The following is a 19,533-nucleotide window of genomic DNA, read 5'->3' as shown; positions in this document are numbered from 1 at the left end:
ATAAAAATACAGGGTAGAGGCAACAACTAATACCATAAATAATTATTTTTTCATAGATAAGATGAGAGATAATGCAATGAAAGCAGGGGCCAGTCGTTTTCACTTGTCTGATATTGGTTATTTCTGTAAAACTACCACTCTTGATTATATTTGGTATGTTTCTGGGTGGCCTGGAGAGTTGCACCCTGACCCAATAAGCAGCAGCTCTGACCTCCTTGCCTTGTTTTCCAGGGGCAGAACTGCTCCCTGTGAGCAGGGATCACAAGGGCTGAGCTGCTCTTTCACCCCAGGAGCAGCTAAATGCCAAAACAAAGTTGGTTTTGTTTCGCACGGGTTTATTTTATAGTCTGCTGACCAGAAAGCAAAGATCACTTCCATTATTAGGTCAAAGAAAGTTGCAAAAAATTAAAAACAAGTCAAAATATATGAGTTTGACTCATTTTGCAATAGGTTTTTTTTTCATGCTTCTTTCTAGTCACTCTTGTCTCCTGCTCTTCTGATCAAAGCTGCAATGCAGCATGACCAACTCTTCCCTCTTTTTTCCTTTCACTTTGCTCATTTCCAAATATCCCACTTCTGTGAGGAAGATATGATGGTGAAAATGCTGTATTGAAGCTGATTAATTACTTCAAGGCCTGAAAACCCCTTTTATTCCCATGGACTGGAAGTTTTCTAGATTCACAGTGGCGATGATGATGCTCAGTGATATTTAGCTCTATTTGCTAGCAAAGGCTCAACCTCTAACAAGAAGAATGAATGGACTGGAAGCTTTTGGAATCTTTCAGGCGCACAAGAACAACTTCCTAGCTGTGTTAACCTTTTGTTCTTGTTGTGCCGTTCACGGTCGTGATAATTCTTTCCCTTTCCTCTGTGTCACAGGAAGGAAATTTTTTTTACTTAGAGAAAGTTCAAATGCCAGGGGCTGCAAAAACAGGGACAAGATAATTTAAGTGCAAAGAAAACTAACATCAGGTTCTAAAACTCCACTCCAGGCTGCTCTATCCTTTTGAGCATTGTGAAAAGATCGTTGGTTTGCCTTTCATATTAAGTATTCAAAGTATATATCTCATTTTTATGTGATTTCATAAGCTGCAGGACTCCTGTTGTGTCTGCATTGTTTTTAGTTTGAGATCTGAGCTTTAAAGTGAGCCCGGGCTTCACAGCTGTTGTCTCCTTGCTGAGTGCAGTGTTGGCTGCAAGGAGAGTACAGAGGGCCATTCATCTTTGGAAGAAGTTATACCTTGATATAAATCTGTAAAATCAGTGAATATGTGAGGCAAATCTGGGAAACCTATGGGTAAGGCTGAAGGAAACTCTCCTGTTTTAGCACTTCAGGGAAATATGACAGCTGTGTATTTTAACACTGCATCAGAATTTATTTTCAATCTTTTCTTAATCAAAATGATTTCTTGTATATCTGAGGGGCTAATGGAGGCACATGTGCTAATTAAATGTCACACTGCAAGTGGTAGCTAATTTAAAGTATTCAGAAATATTTTCCATCAAGTCATACTGACTCATCTGAAGCCAAAGCTGCCCTCCAGAACCAGTCCTCTACTTGCCAGTGACATTAAATAAAAGCCCCAAAACCATTGCCCATGCCCTTTGTCTTTATCAGTTCCAATAAAGCTCTACATGAGGATTTCAAGTTGTTAATCAGAAATAGCAGGTGTATGCACTGTACTGGGAAATAAAAAGTTTTTAGCTGTTAAAAAGGGGTAATTTATTGATACTGGTGTTTCTGTGTCAGAGTGTGTAGTACTTATTTGGTTTTAGTGCAGTTAAAAAATTATATTTACAGTAACACGTTTCCATAAAAGTCTGTGAAGAACCAGTAAAACATTTGGTCTATCTGATGGGAACACTTCTTTTGCATTCAGTACTTACTGCAATATAAATTTGGATTTATTTTCAAAATTACCTCTTTCCGTTTGATTTCTCTGGAGAAGTTAAAGCTGTTGCTGGGTGTTTGTCAGCAGTGCATACTTGGCATGTGTAGGTCCAGTTAATAAACCAACTGCAGAATTAAGAGTTACTCTGATACTGGAATGGTTTGCTCTACCTTGCTCTGTAAAACCATGTCAAGAAACATCAAATCTTTTGACACCCAGTGGTGTGCCTTAACTACAGGGAACGTTCCTTTTTCTGTCAAAGTAGAGTTTATATTATTGAAGTCATATTGTTAATTCATGCCAGCTTCTTCCCTGCTCATCATTCATAATTGAGTCTTGGCCATATATATTGTAACCCTTCTTGATGGCTGAGGAGCTGTGGATTTCCCTAATTACTTTAGATATTAAATGGCTCAGATGCCTTTGCTTGTGCTAACCTCTGAGCTGACACAAAGCTATCTCATCGTGCTGATACACACAGAGAGCAGCATTTCAGAGCCTGAATTGCTGCAGCTCCGTGGAGAGCAGAATCATGGTGATAAACCACGGGCATTGCTGCTTATCTCCCCTCATCACTATCTCTTCTCCTTCAGTTTTGTTAATCTTACATGCCAGCCACAGAACATTTCAAGCTTTTCATATCTTGTCTTTTTTGCAGGAAGTTATGGTTTTTTTTTTTTTCCATAATATTATCTGTAGGCAGTAAACAAAGCTAGATTTTCTCATGTCTTGAGCATCAGTAATTCTCTCCAGATACATCAAATAACATGACATGAATGCTTTCCCCACTATCAGAGTGTTTCAGAAAGGGTAAATTGAAGTCTTGAATTCAAATATGAGCCAAGGTGATGTGAACAAAGAGTGTCCAATGCTCCCAGCTGGTGCAAACTCTGGGCTCTTTCCTTCTAGCCTGGATCACTTGTGGGAAGCCCCTAAAGCAAGTCCTGAGTTATGAATTGTGCACATACTCTGTAATTAGGCCAATTATTTCCAACTTCAGCACCACTGACACCGCTCACAACCTTGCAGAACAACTGATTGGACAATTTAACATGGCAGGTACACTAGACAGGCATTTACTCCTAGCTTGGAGATCCAGATTGGGGAATACTAGAGGAAATATCCATGTAAAAACATGTCAAATGGAGTTCCAACAGCCCAGGCACAGTTAACCTAAGCCATTTCTTTTTTATTTTATATTTTAGGTGATTTATAAGAGAAGTTCATTAACATCTGCTCTTTTTGTTGTTTGCCCCAGTGGGAACATGCAGACAGAGCCATCTGAGGATCAAATCTGCTTATCAACAGATGAAGCTTAGAAGAGAGGAAGGTCATTCATTAGGTGCCTGGGATGAATGTCTGGGTGCCACAATCACAAGCTCCTGTTCATTCTCTCCTAGTGTTTTGCCATCCCATGTGTACTGCTCTGTCCTCTCAGTTACTGTCACTTGATGTTTGGGACAATATTTGTCTGTGAGGGAAAAAAAGTCAAAGGCAAAACCCCCCAATTTCCCCCTCTCCTGCCAACCAACCACCCACGCACCCTTTAGCTCAGCTCCAGGCAGAAATTTAAACCTTGCTGTGGGATACAGCTGAGTGCCAGGCAGTGCTGGAAACAACAAGGTGAGGTGCCAAATGAAATCCTGCTGCTGCTTATGGGAGAGGAAAACCACTGTGGAAGCTCAGGTCAAAACCTCCGTGAGGATATTTATGCTCTGTCTGATTCCTTCACTACCAGTGAATGGTTCCATAAAAAGATAACCCCACGTTATTAGGCCATATCATCACAAAACTGCTTTTAGTGTGCTGTTACCTGGCTCTGGCTGTGATGTGGTGCTGGCATGAAATGATCCTGAAGGGCTGCACGCTGTGAAATGGAAATGAAGTTAATGTACCTCGAAGACCTCGGAAAAGAGCAGCGTTTTTAGTCAGTGTGGAGCTGTAAGCAGCACTGTTGGCATGGCCAAAGCAACCCCAGGGACTGGGGCACCTGTTGCTCACTGATGTTTTTAATGGAATTTGGGCTCCTCTTTCCCTTGGGCTGCTTTGAAAGTCACAGTTAAAGGCTCTCAAAGTTAATGGAAATCCTTTTATGCCTTAAAGACATGCCATCAGGCTGAAGTGTTTGAAATGTTGCTGGCTAAGCTGTTAAAAATGTTGGGTGAATATGTAAAAATGAAGAAAAAGGCCAACAAGCTAAGACTAAATTTTTCTGTACTAAAACAAAGGAAACCTGCTTCCATGACTGAGGTTGTTCTTTGGGCCATAACACAAAAGGATCAAAACCAGGTTTTTTTTGTCCAAGGCCTGCATTCATTTCTCATAACATCTAGTCCTTTAAACAAGCTTCTGCTGACTTATGAATAGTGATAGATGGTATTTTTGGTTGGGACAAAGGAACATAAATCACCAAGTGTCAGGCAGCTTAGAAACCAGTATGTCCTCATGATTGTTTAATAGAGTACAAAGGGAATTGCCTTCAAGCTAGTGAAATCTCATATCCACTCACCCATTGGTGATGCTTCACAAAAGAAGAGAATTGTTCTCTTATGAGTCTTGGCATAAAAATTTAATTAGCAGTTGAGCTCTTTGGGAAGATTAAAAAAAAAAAAAGTTATTTCTTTTTTTACTGTTTCTTTCCTTTAACTGTTTACTTTCTATTTCTGTACTGATCACGGAGACATCTGCTGCCTTTTGCAGCTTTTTTTTTTTTCTCCTTCAACAGGGATTTTACAATTATTTTGCCCAGTTTCAGAAAATGTGTTTGTTTGTTTGGTGTTGGGTTTTTTTTGCATTATGTTGCACTAAATTTGAACACAGTTTTGGGAATATACTCAGAACACAAGTGAAAAAAATAAATGAAAACCTAATCAGATTTAATATATAGTGGATACAAAACTGCTGCTGTTGCATGAAATAATAATAACTATGGTACTTGATGGATTTGTTGAAATTACTCATTCTTTATATAAGCACAGATGAGTATATATTAATCAAAAAATCAGTCCTCATCTGAAATCAGATACTATTTATGTTATTTATTACATTTTCATCTCTTCAGCGCGTGTTATTTTGCTCTTAAAGGCATTAAATCTTATGACAGTATGTATCTGCAGTGCCCTAGCACTTTTCCTGTGAAAACTGAGTTTGATTTCTTTATTTTACTTCCTCAGATTTAAACAACAATAATTTCAGCTTTCTTACATCACAAGGGGCAGGAAACGAAAGATCAAGAAGAGCCCCAAACCTTTAATTCTGTTGGCATTTGTTCATAATGTCAAATGTCTTAACATCAAATTAATTACATTTCTGATCCATTGTGACAAATTGTCCAAAAGTGCACTGGTGTGTCCTGATCACCTTGAAGCACAGATTTTTGTATGTGGTTTGCTCTCTGTAGTTACCAGAAATGCTTCAAATAATAAACCTTAGGACTTCCTCTTAGTTGAAGTTTGGAACCAAACTTGCTTGCATTGTCTAGGAGTCGACCTTTACTTTTCTACTTGAAAACTAGAAAATGAATTTTTCATACGGGTGATGGAACTGCTCTTCTTTAGAAATGTTTCCTATTTTCATGTCATGCACAAGCCATTGTCTTTTTAACTTGAAAAAAGCGCTTTGTTTTCATTTTGAAAACACTGAAACAAATTGTTTTGACAATTCTGAAGTTCACCTTCTTGGGAGAGCAGGCTCAGACTCTGGGTTTGGAGAAGCTGAGTATAAACAGTAAATACTGCCCTTGCAAAACCAGACTCCTTAAGCTCCCAGAATAATCTTGTTGTCCATGTAGGCCAGTATAGGAAACATAAACCCTGTTACAAGTTACAAGGCTGTGTTTGACCTTCTTCGGTCCTTCATTGTGGTTGTTTTCCTTTAGGAAAGGAGAGGAAGAAGAGGTCAGTTGGGCTCTTTTGAGTGTTGAGTAGAGGGAGTCTGGGTGTGCTCAGGTAAAGGGGTCAGAGTGGTTTGGGTTGGAAGAGACCTTTTGATGCCTTAAGTTTGAGCTTTCATGTATTTCAGGTTCTGTGGTGCCCAGGGCTCAGCTCTGAGCTCGCAGTCAGTGTCACTCAGCTCTGCACACAGCAGGGACACAAAACAAATCCTTCTCCTGCTGCACACCAAGGACAACTTTCAGCCCAAAAGCACAAACAAGGGTGGGCTGGAGGGAGGAACAAGAAGGATGGGACCTCACAGCCTGTGGCTGGAATGGGACAATTAAACCCCAATATACAAATGGACCAAAACATATGAAAATGTGAGACCTCGTGATGGGTCATTCATTTTGTGACCATTTTTGGTCGACCTTGAGTGTAGCCCTGGTCAGGCTCTTGTCCTGCCCAAGGTGGATCCTGGAGGCCTTTCAATAAATCCCTACTTTATTCTTTAGCTCTGTCCAGTCTCTGTTTCAGGTCAGTCTTCCCAAGGCATCACTTAAAGGATCCTCTGGTATTTCACTCACCCCCACACCCGAGGAGATGCTTCCACATCAGGAAAAGAGTTTCAGCTTACCCCTGAACTTATGAGGAAGATGAACCAAAATCTTCTATGCTCTTCTCTCTGTAATTGGCCCAGTGCCAAGACAAAAGCACCCTTCAGCTGTAGTGTAGCTATTTTCTGGTGGACAGCTTGCCAAAAAATCCCTCCTCCATCGTTGACTATTTAAGAGAGAAAGGGAAGATTCTCGGGGCTTTTCGGGGTTTGTTAAGAGATGCAAGGGACCTCCCTGCACTGTGCATGGCTTTTATTATCTTGTTCTTACAGTTTGTTATTTTCTCTTTAGTTAAACCTTTTTGCTTTTTCAGAACACCTCCGATCAAGCAGTTTTTCTTGATGACTTAATTATTCTTCAGCCATTTCTGGGAGGCTGCTGGTAGCCCTCAGAGCTCGATACACCTTCCTGGGGCTAAAAACACCAAGCAGAATTGTATCCCCCTGCTCCTGTTGTGGAAGTTCCTAACCCAGCTCAGTTTGAGGGTTTGTCTTCCCTGGGGAGAGCTGCATGTGTGTGTGTGGTTTAATTTTACTCTGCTCTACAAACCACATGATGTGCCTGGTACCGGTGTGAAAACTTGGGTTTGGAGAGGTTTAAAGCCCTTGGCTTTGGAAAATTTGCAGTAAAAAAATGCTTTGGGTGGCTGCACCTCTGAGTTGTGGTTCCATGGGTTTATCTGGTGAGACTCATCTGCAGAAAACCGGTCCCTGTGTCTTCCTCAGCACCCATATCTCATGTCCTAAAAAACCAGACCTGGAGTCAACAGTGCAAAGCCAAGGCCAAACTTCTCAGGCTGTCTTGTATTCCCAGACTGTTTTAATTCAAAGCCAAGAAAATTTGAAGAGCATTGAAGGACACTGTGGAAAAAGGAGAATGGTTTAAATGAAGTGAGACAATTTAGGTAGTTGTGAAAAGCTTCTGAAACTTTCTACTGCAGCCAGAGATCACAATTTCTGCTTTTTCTATCGTGCATGACAAAAGATACCCACACAAACTACTTTCTGCAGAACAGTGGGATGTCAGCATTTTATTTTTATGTTCTTAATTGCAAAATAATGTAATTACAGAATGATGAGGGTTTTTAGTGTGTTTGGGTGGATTTTTGGGGGGTGGTGTCTTGTTTTTTTTGGGAGGGGTTTTTTGGGGTTTTTTTTTGGTTTTCTTTGTAAGAGGGCTAATAGGCATAATAATGAAATTAGAACTGTTTTGGTAGAATGAGACATTTCTGGTAGACTTAGATTCTTCTTATGCTTGTCAGCCCATCCTGTTTTATGAGTAAGTCTCTTTTGGAGATTTTCTCTAAAGTTACCTTTTCTTTCTATCAGTAGAAGAAATTTCCTGGGCTGCTTCTTTCTTTTTCTTTGTGATCCTACAAATGCAACTGTCATGCTTCAAAGTCTGAACCTTGACATTTGAAAGACATTTTATAGTTTACATTTGTTAAATAATTTCTTCAGGGTAAAAGACTGGATTACATGATTGTAAATTGATAATAAATCACTGCGTGATTTATTTAATCTCACAGTGTTATTTGCATGCTTTTCCCACAAAAATAAAGAAAAAAATATTCTCCACAGTAGTGTTTATGGAAATTTTATAATGTAGAACAGCTGCAAAGGTGTAGACTTTTAAAACTGTTTTCTGAAGGGTGTATTTATAAAGTTTGTGTTACTAAAATGCAGTGAGATAGGATGGCCACGTAGCAACTTATTAATAAGGATAATTAATGCATTCTATGTCATAGTCAAATTCGGGGGCAATTCTAAATGAGCAGAACTCTCCTGAGGGGTTTTGATCATCACTTCAAATTGTGAAAAAATTTGTACCTTCCATTGTTTTTTTTCAGTTTTACGGAATTTTTGGATCCATTCCAGCGAGTGATCCAGCCAGAGGAGATCTGGCTGTACAAAAATCCCTTGGTGCAATCAGACAACATCCCTACACGGCTCATGTTTGTAAGTACTGAAGTCCCTTGGGTCATTTGATGGCTGTAAACTGAGTGAATTTTCATTTGATAAGCAATAGGAAATATTTCACAAGTAGAGGATGTTCCTTTAATCCTAAAGGTGTTGCCCTAAAGCTTTTTCAGCCTTCTAAGTTTTGCATTTTTGTAGTGGAGTTTCTCACGAATTGTCATGTAAACAAAATAATTGTTTTTCATACTTCTCTAGAGAAAAAAACAATTAATAGACTTCTAGTTTGACCAGTGGGGTCAGAGAGGTAGCAACCTCATCCTCCAATCCCTGGTCAATGTCCAGAACCTATATAAATTGAAGTCAAGAAATAAACTTCCCTCTTTTTTGCCCTATCAACTGACTACGTGCATGTCCTTCATTTCATGTCCTCTAGCAAAATAAAGGCAACTCTTTTCCAGTGTTGTCCAAAATGTAGCAAATGATGGGAATCCTTTAGAAAGCAGCGTTATCAGATGACTGAATTTATGAATGTTGATTTTTCAGTTTAGGAGTGAAAGCTGAGAGGGACGTGAGAGAAATGAGTAGAGAAGGTTTTTCCATCAGCTGGTTGGGTGCCCTGACAAAACCTTGCCATGCTCTTATAAGGTTAAGCGCTTCAATTTTGAAATCAAATTTGTTTTATTCGTGTTAGGCACTGAGATACTGGACTCTGAATAAATTTTTTTTTCCCCTAAAGGCAAAACCTTTGTTTTAGCTTCTGCCAACACTAAATATATCAAAGGGCTTCCCTGCTGTCACTGCTCTCCTGGCTCTTTCCTGCTCAGCACATGCAGACTGGATGGCTGAATTTGGTTATCAAAGTTCATAATTTTGATAACCTTCACTAGCAATGATTAACAATCATAACAATCTCTATGTATGAGAGCTCAGTAACACAGACCACCTCAGAATTGCTGAAATTGTAGTTCAGGCTGTAAAAGTTCAGTGTTTTCCAACAGCTGCCTCAAAGTCATCTTTTCCTGAGTCTCCAGTGAGGCCAGGGTTTTACTCTTCAAACTTGAATTCAGATTAAATGCAAATCAGCCACATCATTTCTTTTCACCTCCTGCATTTGAGGAGACTGTACATATTCCAGCCTTCTAAGACAGAGGCTGAAGGCCTGATTTTTAAATTTGCCTTTATAAACAAGAATAATTTTGTTTATATTGCATTAAGAGGCAGTTTTATTTAGGACTTTTTCATCCTGGCTGGATGGAAATATATGTTTTTCCAGAAATGGAAGACAGCTGTGTAAAAAAGCCCGAAACCAAAAATCAAACAACAAACGAACAAAATAACCCCCAAGCCAAACATATAATTGTTGTGCTGGGAAAGACTGAGTTTAATTGTGTGATTTTTCCTTATGCTCAGCATTACTTTGCTGCATGGTTCCTCTGATCTGCTTTTAACTGAGGAGTTCAAGAACAAAGAGTGAATCATTGTACAGGGTTTTGCTGCAGTGGTGGAACTATTTTAGAAACCAGTTGGGATAATCATTAGTCCATCCTCTTGGTCCCTAGGCAGTATGCACTGGGAAGCACAATTCTGGGATATAATTATGATATATTCTCCTGTTCCCATAGCCCCAGGTTTTGGCAAAGTTTGTGGTGGATGGAACTTTGAGGCAACTCCATGTCAGTAACATTTGTCTGGCCTGTGGTCTCTTTCTGGCTCAGATTTTAAACAGTGAACAGCTCCTTAAATTAAGAAATGTAGGTAATGTCTCTATTATTTTCTTATTTTTTAAATTTAAAAGAAGAAAAATCTGACTCTAGCATTGACCACAAGCTTTCATTATGGAAAGAATTTGTTGCCACTGCTGTACTCTGATATTGAAACATATGGCTATGGCTTATCTGAAGGCAATCTCTAAGACTTTATGAATTGTTGGATTATTTTATTTGTTATGAGAGACCTGAATTCAAGAGAAGTGTTGGGAATGCACACATCCAGATTGGACAAAGCTGACTTCTGCATGGGTAGCAAAAGCTGGAAAAAGAGCTGAGCCTGGTTCTGTCTCTCTATCAGTGGATATTCCTTGTGTTGGAAAGTGCAGGTAACTGCCAGCTTTCCCTTGGATAAATGGCAGTGTGTGGCAGTCCCTATAGCTTCAGCAGATCTCTGGCTTGCCAGGATGAATAATAAATGGCAGAGATTTTGCCCATGTTTCACAAAAGCCTGGCAATGCTGGAATATTTCACTGCTGGAAAAGGCAACGTAGCTGAGATGCATGTGAGGAGAGTGTTGCTCATTAGAGTGTTGCCAAATCTGTTTTAGATATGAGCCACAGAGAAACTTTTTGGTTTTGTTTTTGTTTTTGTTGTTTTTTGGGTTTTTTTTTTCAAAATAAATAAAAAGGAGCCAGTCACAAGCCAAAATTTCTTTGTGCGTGTATTTTGCTGCAGAATAAAAAGCACCTTCCAGCTGATGCTTTTGTGTATGGAGCAGCAATACACCATGAACAAGAATAGTTCATCTCCCTCAAAAATTCACAGGCCTGTAAAATATGAGGAAATCTGCAGTTTTACCAGATTTCTGAAGATGGATGTGGAAGGTGGTTTGGAATAAGCTACCACTTGAATGCTATTCTGTGTTGATAATTTCTACTGCTCCTGCTTGTTCAAAAGATTTCTGACTCCATTAAACCACCACTATAAGCCTGTCAGCCTTGACTATATATCTACGTGTTCTTCAGTACTGGAATGCAGATATTTTTTGTCTTTTTTTTTTTTTTCCTGGTGGTAATCCTTATTTTAAGAAATTTTAAGAATGAAACTGGAAATTCTAGGATTTGCTTTAACCTCTTTTTTTTTTTTTTTTTTTTTTTTCAATTTCATGACCTGCCTCTGAAAACAAATTGAATTGTTGATGAGGATAGAAGTGAACTCTATCCTCATCACATTTCTGGAGCAATAATGTGGCATTGGCATCCAAACTTGAATTTCACACATACTTAGGGGGAAATTTTAAGTGGAAGTGACTCCTCTTTTTGCACAAATTCTGGTGCCCGCCTTCCTAAATGTAGAGAAGGGGAACAGACTCCAGACTGTGCTTTAATCTGCCTGGTTCACTGAGTTAGATAGTATTTTGCAGATGCAGGCAAGGACAATCTGGTACAAGATGCAGAGCCAAAATAACAAATGTAGAGCACTCTCACTAGTGCTCAGATTGTCTAAAATCATAAAGTGAGGACTGGGATTAATCTGTGGTATAAAAAGAAGATTGAGTCATGTGTCTTTTGCCATAATACATCTGTCTGGTCAGGTTTTTATGTCAGTGGGGCTGTTTAAGAAGCAAGGCCCAGTTCAGCTTCAGTAAAGAAAGCATAATCTCATTTAAGACCTGGCACCCCTTGTACCATTTACAGCTTCATTTATGCCTTGCTTTAAAAAAAAAAAAAAAAAAAAAAAAAAAAAAATCTAAACATCAACCAGTAATTTACACTTTTTTTTTAAGCAAATAAAGTGTGTACACTGAGGCACAGATGCCATTTCAGGTTCTTTGTAGGAGGATTCCTGCCCTCCAGCACTGACAATTTCAGGATAAGGTTCTGTTTAACCAGTGACTAAACCTGTAGATGCTCAGGTGCTGTTTTCCTGGGTTTGAAAATAATAAGGCAGCTTGCTCCACATCTGAACACTTGTAAACAAGAGAATCACGAAGACACTTCCTTCCAAATGCATTCGAGCATGACTGTTGAAAAGAAAACAAAAAGTAAGAGAAAGTGCATTTTTAAATGCTGCAGTCTGTTGTGTTGAGGAGGGTCTTACTGAGCACTCAGCCTGGGTGGGTGGGCTGCCTTCCTCAAAAATGCACACTGAGGAAAAAAAATCTCCAAAATCTGTATGGATCAGTGTATGAATTTTATGGATCTTCTGGACTGTTACTTTTTCACCGGAGAAGCTGACATTTTAAATGCAGCTCTGGGCAATTACAAATCAATTATAGCTGAGGGCTATATTGGAATATTAATGTGCTCGTCACCCTGTAGTTGCAAAGACAAATCGTCCCACTTTGCTTAAGGTCAGGAGTTTGATAAAGATCGTTCAGCCTTTCAGTGGAAATGGAGCTGGCTGCAGCTAATTATTAATCAGTTGGGCTGAGGAGGAATTGATGCTCTCACACGTGGTATTTGTTATCTCTCACAGGCAATTTCGTTCCTCACGCCGCTGGCAGTCATTTTTGTGGTGAAAATAATCCGTCGGACAGACAAGACCGAAATTAAAGAGGCTTTCTTAGGTAATGTATGTCATGCTTCAAGGTGGAAAAAATGTGTGATAGCTCTCAGAGATTGATTCCAAGTGCAGTCCAAGCCTTGAAGAAAACCTGTCTCCATCACAGTCCATTATAGGGGTTTTCAGTGCAGTTTCAAGGCATCTCACACAAGCCTTGGGGTTTATTTTTTGGTTTTAGATGTACAGATTCTGTGCCTTCATTCTGCAATCTAGCCAGCAAGGACTGGAATTTGATCAGCAAAGACAAGTCCATCTGAGAGACTATTCAGATTATATTTTTCTGTCACACCCAATCTATTACATACCTCTTATTTATACTTGCAGCTATTCTAAATTAAAGGTTTTGACTGGAAAGTCCTGTGCAACTCAGCTGTTTAGTGTAGGAAATTACTCCTCTCCTTGTTTTCTCTGATCTTCTCCTGGAATTTAGTCACCCATTGCAAAATCCGTGCTCTTGGCTCAGTTTTTCTAATTAGAAGCTATTGTTTCACCTTGAACTGCCAATGGAATTATCTGTGCACTTAATCCTGGACTGTGAGCAGTAGTGGCTGTGCTATGGGTGAGGTCTAATTACAGTTGTAGGCAGTAAATTGGAGCAGAGGACAATGGAGAGGGTAAATTTTAAGCTGTTCTAGCTAATTCTAATTCTGGCTGTGCCTATCTCTTGAAATCTTACAGTGATACATGCTCAGATCCTTTTTAGACTGATATTGCCAGAGACAAATATTGATTCAAACACTTTCACTGGCAAGGGATACCTTGAAGCAAAAAGAACTGCAAATATTTTTGTTGGCCTCATGTTTGAAATATGCATAATCCTGAAATTCTGTTTTACTGGCTAATTTACACTTTATTTATTGCCCTCTATATAGTAAAATCAAAGCAATGCTCAGCCTTGCCTTAACTAGATAGGATTTAAATGGCATTGTGTATCTGCCTTGGAAAAAAATTTAGACAAGGCTTCATTCCCATGGATGATTCTTTCTCCAGCTGCTCTCACACAAGTGTGAAACCATCCTAGGTTTGTTTTGGCTGCTGCCAGTCATTTGTTGTAAGTTCTGAAATGTCTTAGACTGAAACTTTGCTGACAAGTCCATTCAGTGGAAATAACTCCTCATTCATAAAACACACAGAGTCAGTTCTGAGCCTCACTTTCTGTTGTGTAAGAAGGAAAGGAGCTTAGGCTCCGTTTCTCCATCAATTATTTTCACCTTTTTGTTCTAGAAAGAGATTATTTATTTCTTTTTCCTGCTGTTTTGCCTTCTGTTTTTATTGCCTCTATACCATCTAGGAGAAAAGTTGCCAGCTTCCCCAGTATTCCTCTTGGTGCCCAGACTGAGGAAACACCAACCTTGATGTTCTGTTCACTCTGTGCCAGAAGTCTGGAACTTCTTGTAGCTTATTTTTGTTCCAGTGCACTGTACACTAATGTTTGCTAATGAGGTTCACTGTACCCTAATTTAATGAGGTTCAGTGTCTGCTGATGTGAAGGTTCATTAGGTGTGGTGGGCCTCTGATTTGCTGAGATCTGGCATAGAATTTTCATAGGGAATGTTCAGAGAGTACCTCAAATGGTGGATTTCCTTAAGCATGATGCATGGAGGAGAGAAAAGGTTAAAAAAATATATGAAAATTCTTTGTCCTCTATATAGCTATTACTACAAAGAAGGGGATTCAGTGTTCCTGGAGTAATTTAGGTGCCCTTAAGCCTTCCCCTTGGAGTGCCTAAATCTCTCGCTGACCAGATGAAATAACTTTAGATGGCAATATGAATCTTTCTTAAAGGAAACCACAGCAGAGCAAATAGAATTTTTTTAACCATCCTACATTCACACTGTCACTTGATGCTTGGATTACCACTGTAAGGAATGTGCAACAGCGAAGGCACAGCTCTGTCAGGTGTAAAAGGAACAATCCAGACAAAGGTCAACAAAAAGACTCAATTCTACTGCCTATCTTCAAAAGCAGATATGTTTTTCTTAAGGAGTGTAGTGCTGTGGCATTGCTGGTCATCTGCATTTGACTTTACTGAAAATTTCCCCTTGCAATTTCTATAAAAAACTGAGAGAGAGCACAGGATTTAGTGGTTACTGTGAATACAGGTGTTGAAAGAGGAAGAGTTTTTTAACAGTATGGGTGTCTCCAGGATTGACTTGTTCTTTTATTTTTGCTGGCTGCTATTGTTATATTCTGAGAAAACCCTTATTTTTGCTTTGATGAAGCAAAAATAAAATACTTTTTTTTTAGCTTTAAAAAACCCAGATCCTATAACACATTTTTATGGTCTGTAATATCCGCAGGCAAAGGTTTTATGGAGACAGGATGAGTGCTGCTGAAGTACAGCCTCTGAGGCAGCAGCCCAAGGAGAAAATAGCTCATGTGGCTGTCATAATCAAAGTTATATTACTGTAAATGTTCCTCTAGAAATCAGACAATTTTTTTTCTGATGGGAAATAAAATTCATTGGCTCCTGGTTTGCAACAGGGAGCTGCCGTGTGGACTGCAAAATTAAATCAGTTTTCATCTAAAATGTGTGTATATGCAGGATCCAACTACCTGTGAAATCAAGGCAAAGATCTCCAAAGGCTTGAGATGAGGTTCTTTGGAAAGTCTAGGGACTTGGCGTGCAAGCACAAATAGAAAAGATGATTAACTCTTATCTAGTATGACAGGTCCTTCTTGTTCTCCAATCTTATTAGAAAAATTTGTAAATCACGGGAGCAAATGTAAGGGGAAAACACTGAAATATTTAATCAAAACATCCAAATCCTTTTGAAAGAGAAAAAAACTCATCCAATTGTAGTTTTAGCTAGAAGGAAATTCTTTAGCTTGAAAGTGAAGTGTTTAATTGTGTCACACATACACACATATATATGTAAATATATATGTACCTGTGTGTGTAGATATATCTATATATCTTATGTATTGGTCTATAAAGGAATTCTGCTTGACATAAAGAGCATGAGAGTTTAACCTGGTAAATTACGAAACTCAAAAATTGCAAACTCACAGTTCTGTGTTCTCTACTTCTTTCCCATTTGTTGACTTATGCCTGTGCAAATGGCAAGGTAGGAAAACTGGCTCTGTGTAGGGAAATAAGAACAAAGTAAGTCATGATTATTACAGTGCTCTGAGGTCGGTCCTTAGTCTGGCTAACAAGAAAAACAGTATGCTGAAAATAAGATCAATCAGTTTTCAGTCCAGTAAAGGTTTAAGTCTGCAAATCAAATGCTGTAATTTTGCAATTTATTGCTTGGCTCTTAGGTTATTATTGTTCTGTTTGTTCGTTCTGTTTTGTAGCTGTTTCCTTGGCTCTAGCTCTGAATGGTGTCTGCACAAATACTATTAAATTAATAGTGGGGAGGTAAGTGCTGTCATGCTATAAATGATGGGTTTAACTGTTGAGAGAAATGGAGACAGATTGAGAGCTACAACAAATCCCAATAAACAGAGAGCTGCTGTTCCAGAGCACGTGGAGTCAGAGGGGGCCCCTGTGGAGTCATCCTTGGCCTGGTGCAGGTGTTGGACAACTCCATTATGTGACATCCTGCTGTGGCAGGAATCCATGGCCCTGTGTGCTGCTGCTTGTTTGACTCTCTGGCAGACCCAGACAAGTGAGGAGTTGGAGAGGAATGTGAGAGGAATGGTGGGAGCTGAAATCAGTTCATTAAACTGGCAACACGGGAGGGAAGAGCTGCAGCTCTGGAGTTTGGATGCCAGTGTCTGATTAAACAGGAATCAGCTGAATTCTCTGTAACCCAGCACCTGCAGTGTGTGAGAAGCAGATTCTGTGTCCAGGTGACACCAACATCCACGGCAAAACAAACCTGGGAGATAAGCAGTGAATGGACTCAGAGGTAGAACATTTCTTTAGGGAAGGATTATTTTGAATGAAAGGCTCAGAAAAAAATCTAGCAAACAAAACTCCCTGGAAAATATGTTTTTAAGTATATTTGTCTGTTTATCAAAAATTTGAATAATTTCAGCTGAAAAAGACACATCTGGCTTGGATTCATACACTATTTGACAGAGTCCAGTGCTGCTTTTGTAGCTGGGATGTTTTGCAGCATTGAGGAAGCAATATTTGTGTTTGGTTTCTGATGAACCCTCCCTGCTGCAGAACTGATGCCCTGACAGTAATGGCACTTGGCACTTCTATTTGATGGGTGCTTTTAAAACAATTACGAATGCACCCTCCTCTTTAGACAGGAATAAGCTCATTTTTCCTGCACTCCAAGCCAAGTATTTTTCTGTCAAGCTTATGTCTGAAACTGTGATCATTCACTTTTCTTCTCCATGTGGTTTGTTAGCTCAGGATCAGTATGACACCAGTCAAACCTACAGGTCCAGCTCACAGCAGGGTCAGGAGAAACTCAGAGGTTTGCACAATGCAGTGAGACAGCATCAAGGCTGGTTTAGATTTTGGGAGCTGTTTTTAGGACTTTCTGAGCTGGGCGTTTTGGCAAGACCTGTGAAAATTAGGGAGTCATTACACTTTGCTCTGTGCAAAACTGATCACTCTAGGCAAGAGTAACCTGCATGTGTGTAATAAGCAGTAAATGTAATAATCACTTGGAGGTTTATTTGTTACTACAGCTTTTGTATTTTTAATATCCATGGTGTTTTTTGTAGACCGCGTCCCGATTTCTTTTACCGCTGCTTTCCAGATGGAGTAATGAACTCTGAAATGCACTGCACAGGTGATCCAGACCTGGTCTCTGAAGGCAGAAAAAGCTTTCCAAGCATCCACTCTTCCTGTAAGTTCACTTAAACACGGTGCCTCCTTCTTTGTAAAAAGCTGTTCTTTCTGTGGTTTGGGGTTGCGGTTTTTCTTCTGGATCGTGAACCTGATTTTTGCTGGAGGAGTCTGAATTTCCGACTTTCAGAAAGTCAGAAATTTCCTTCTGAGAATAAAATTGTGAGCCTGTGACCTTTCCTTATCTTGGGAACCACCTGAGATCGTTCAGAGTCATAGCAGAATTGTCAGCAGAGTGAAACATATTCAAGGTAACAAAACACTGTGATTCTGAGGGGAATCTGTTCCCCGGTGCAGACCTTTTTCTAAATAGTAAATATTTATTTGGTTATATTGGAGTCTGAAGGAGGACAGTACAGTCACTCTTCTTTTGGCTTTGAACTCGTCCTCAATCTAGGTCTCATGGTTTAATCAGATACCCCGTTTGGGCTGAATCCTAATAGATGTTTAAATGGCTTTTTGAGGATTCTTCTATTCAGATAGATGTATTTAATTAGTTTTACTAACTTAGATGTTTGTAAAGGTCCTTACTCTGTCTTGAGAAGATGATTTCTAGTGTGTTTTGTGTCTGATAAAACTTCTTTTCATCTGTAAAATAACTGGACTACTGTAAGCTTCTTTGGGATTTTCTGGCCAGTAATATTTGTTGCTTTCAGCTGTTCTGAGAACTGCCAATTGAGAACCAGTAAATCATATCTGTGGGTTTTTTTGAAAGTGGTAACTTCAAATTGCCTAAATGTGCAGAAGTATGTATGGAAACAAGTTGGATGATGAGATGAATGAGATTGTGAACTGATTTTGCTCTTCCTTTCTTGTTTGAGTCACAGAAATAAATAAGGGAGTAGTAGTTGTTTGTGGATATGTCATAAGCTTTAGTTCCAAGCCAGTGGGGCAGCCACAGAAGGAGTCCTGGGGTTTTTCTTTTACCTGGCACTGGTTGTATAAGCACTGAGTTATGGTGCTGCAGCTCACACCAAATTTATTGGAGCAGAATGATGTCCCAGAGTATTTAGATCAAAATTATGAGAGCAGCTTTCTCCATCACTGACATAAGATCAGCATGTGGCTGAGTTGACTCTATTTCCCACCACAAAGCCTTTCATTAAAATGTGGTAAGAATGAAGAGATATGATATATTCAGTAATTTTTATCACTTGGTAAGTGTGTGTTAGAGTGAGGCAATTCTGGAGCTGCTTGAATGACTTAGCTGTTTGAAGCCTGATATTGTAATATCCAAGCCTCTGACAAGCCTTAAAAATCCATACATATTTTAGTCCCATAATGGAGGAGGAAAGCATTTAATTTGACAATCATACAATGCAGACCCTTCTTCTCTGCAGCAAAATTATTTCGATAACCAAAATTGTCAGTTTTATCAAGAATAGTTTATAGTTGTGATCACTAATTCAGTTTCTTGCTGTTATTTCATTACCAGTATTATAAAGAGTAGAAACCAAAAGAGTATTATGGGAAGCACACCATTATACTGCTTTCCTACACCTATAAAATGATGAGGGTGTTTAGGATATAATAATTCATGTTTGCATGTGGTATAATTTTCTGGTTTTTTTAGCTCAGTTTTAAAAACTGTTCTTCCTTTCTTCTTAACGTGTGGGTATTTATGAACTTTCCTTCCATAATCTCAGTCCAAAACTTTTTCTTGGCACCTTTCTCCCATTCTTCAGCACAAGATTGTTATGGAGTTAAGTGCAGGAGTTCCAGTCTTTGGATTTCTGTCATCCCTTCACTGTGTGTTGTGAAATTCATCAAACAGCCCCAAAAAGGGTTTTTTTATTGTTTGTTTCTGTTAGTGTTTGGGGGATTATTTTTTCTGTTTTCATGACTGCAGAAATGTAAGTGGTGAGGATGAGAGTGGACATAAACTATTGTGCCTCTCTTGGTATGATGGTTACAAGTAGCCCACTGCAGTTTGGTATTTTCTATCTCACTTGAACCCGTGAGGAAAATAAATAACAAGTAAAAGCTGCCAGGCAACTCATAAAGAGGGGTTAGAAGCTTCAGTCAAGAGCCATTCTCGTCTTCAAAACAGTTTTTCTGGAGGTATTTCTAGGATAGGCTGTCAATCACAAGCTTTGTTATACTGGAATCTAAAACCTCACCCATGCAAGACAAGGCCTTTAACAAGAAAATCTCTGGTGCTGTAAATGGGGAGCTGTGAGAGCATAAAGTGCAGGGATGTGTA

The 19,533-nt window shown here is 39.2% G+C and overlaps 1 protein-coding gene across 1 annotated transcript in view; it reads left to right on the top strand.

Annotated features, from left to right (window-relative positions):
• The window catches only part of PLPP4 (phospholipid phosphatase 4), a 50,153-nt gene that overhangs the window by 9,489 nt on the left and 21,131 nt on the right, over positions 1 to 19,533 (top strand). Inside the window, exons 2-5 of the mRNA XM_066323478.1 lie at positions 8,231 to 8,339; positions 12,488 to 12,578; positions 15,875 to 15,938; positions 17,207 to 17,331. Of these exons, the coding sequence (XP_066179575.1) occupies positions 8,231 to 8,339; positions 12,488 to 12,578; positions 15,875 to 15,938; positions 17,207 to 17,331 (389 nt within the window). The remainder of the gene's footprint in view (positions 1 to 8,230; positions 8,340 to 12,487; positions 12,579 to 15,874; positions 15,939 to 17,206; positions 17,332 to 19,533) is intronic.

Source organism: Sylvia atricapilla, chromosome 8 (assembly GCF_009819655.1).
Source record: "Sylvia atricapilla isolate bSylAtr1 chromosome 8, bSylAtr1.pri, whole genome shotgun sequence".
NCBI classification, from domain to species: Eukaryota; Metazoa; Chordata; class Aves; order Passeriformes; family Sylviidae; genus Sylvia; species Sylvia atricapilla.
Note: the sequence above shows the minus strand (reverse complement) of the source record. Positions and strands in the feature narration are given on the sequence as shown.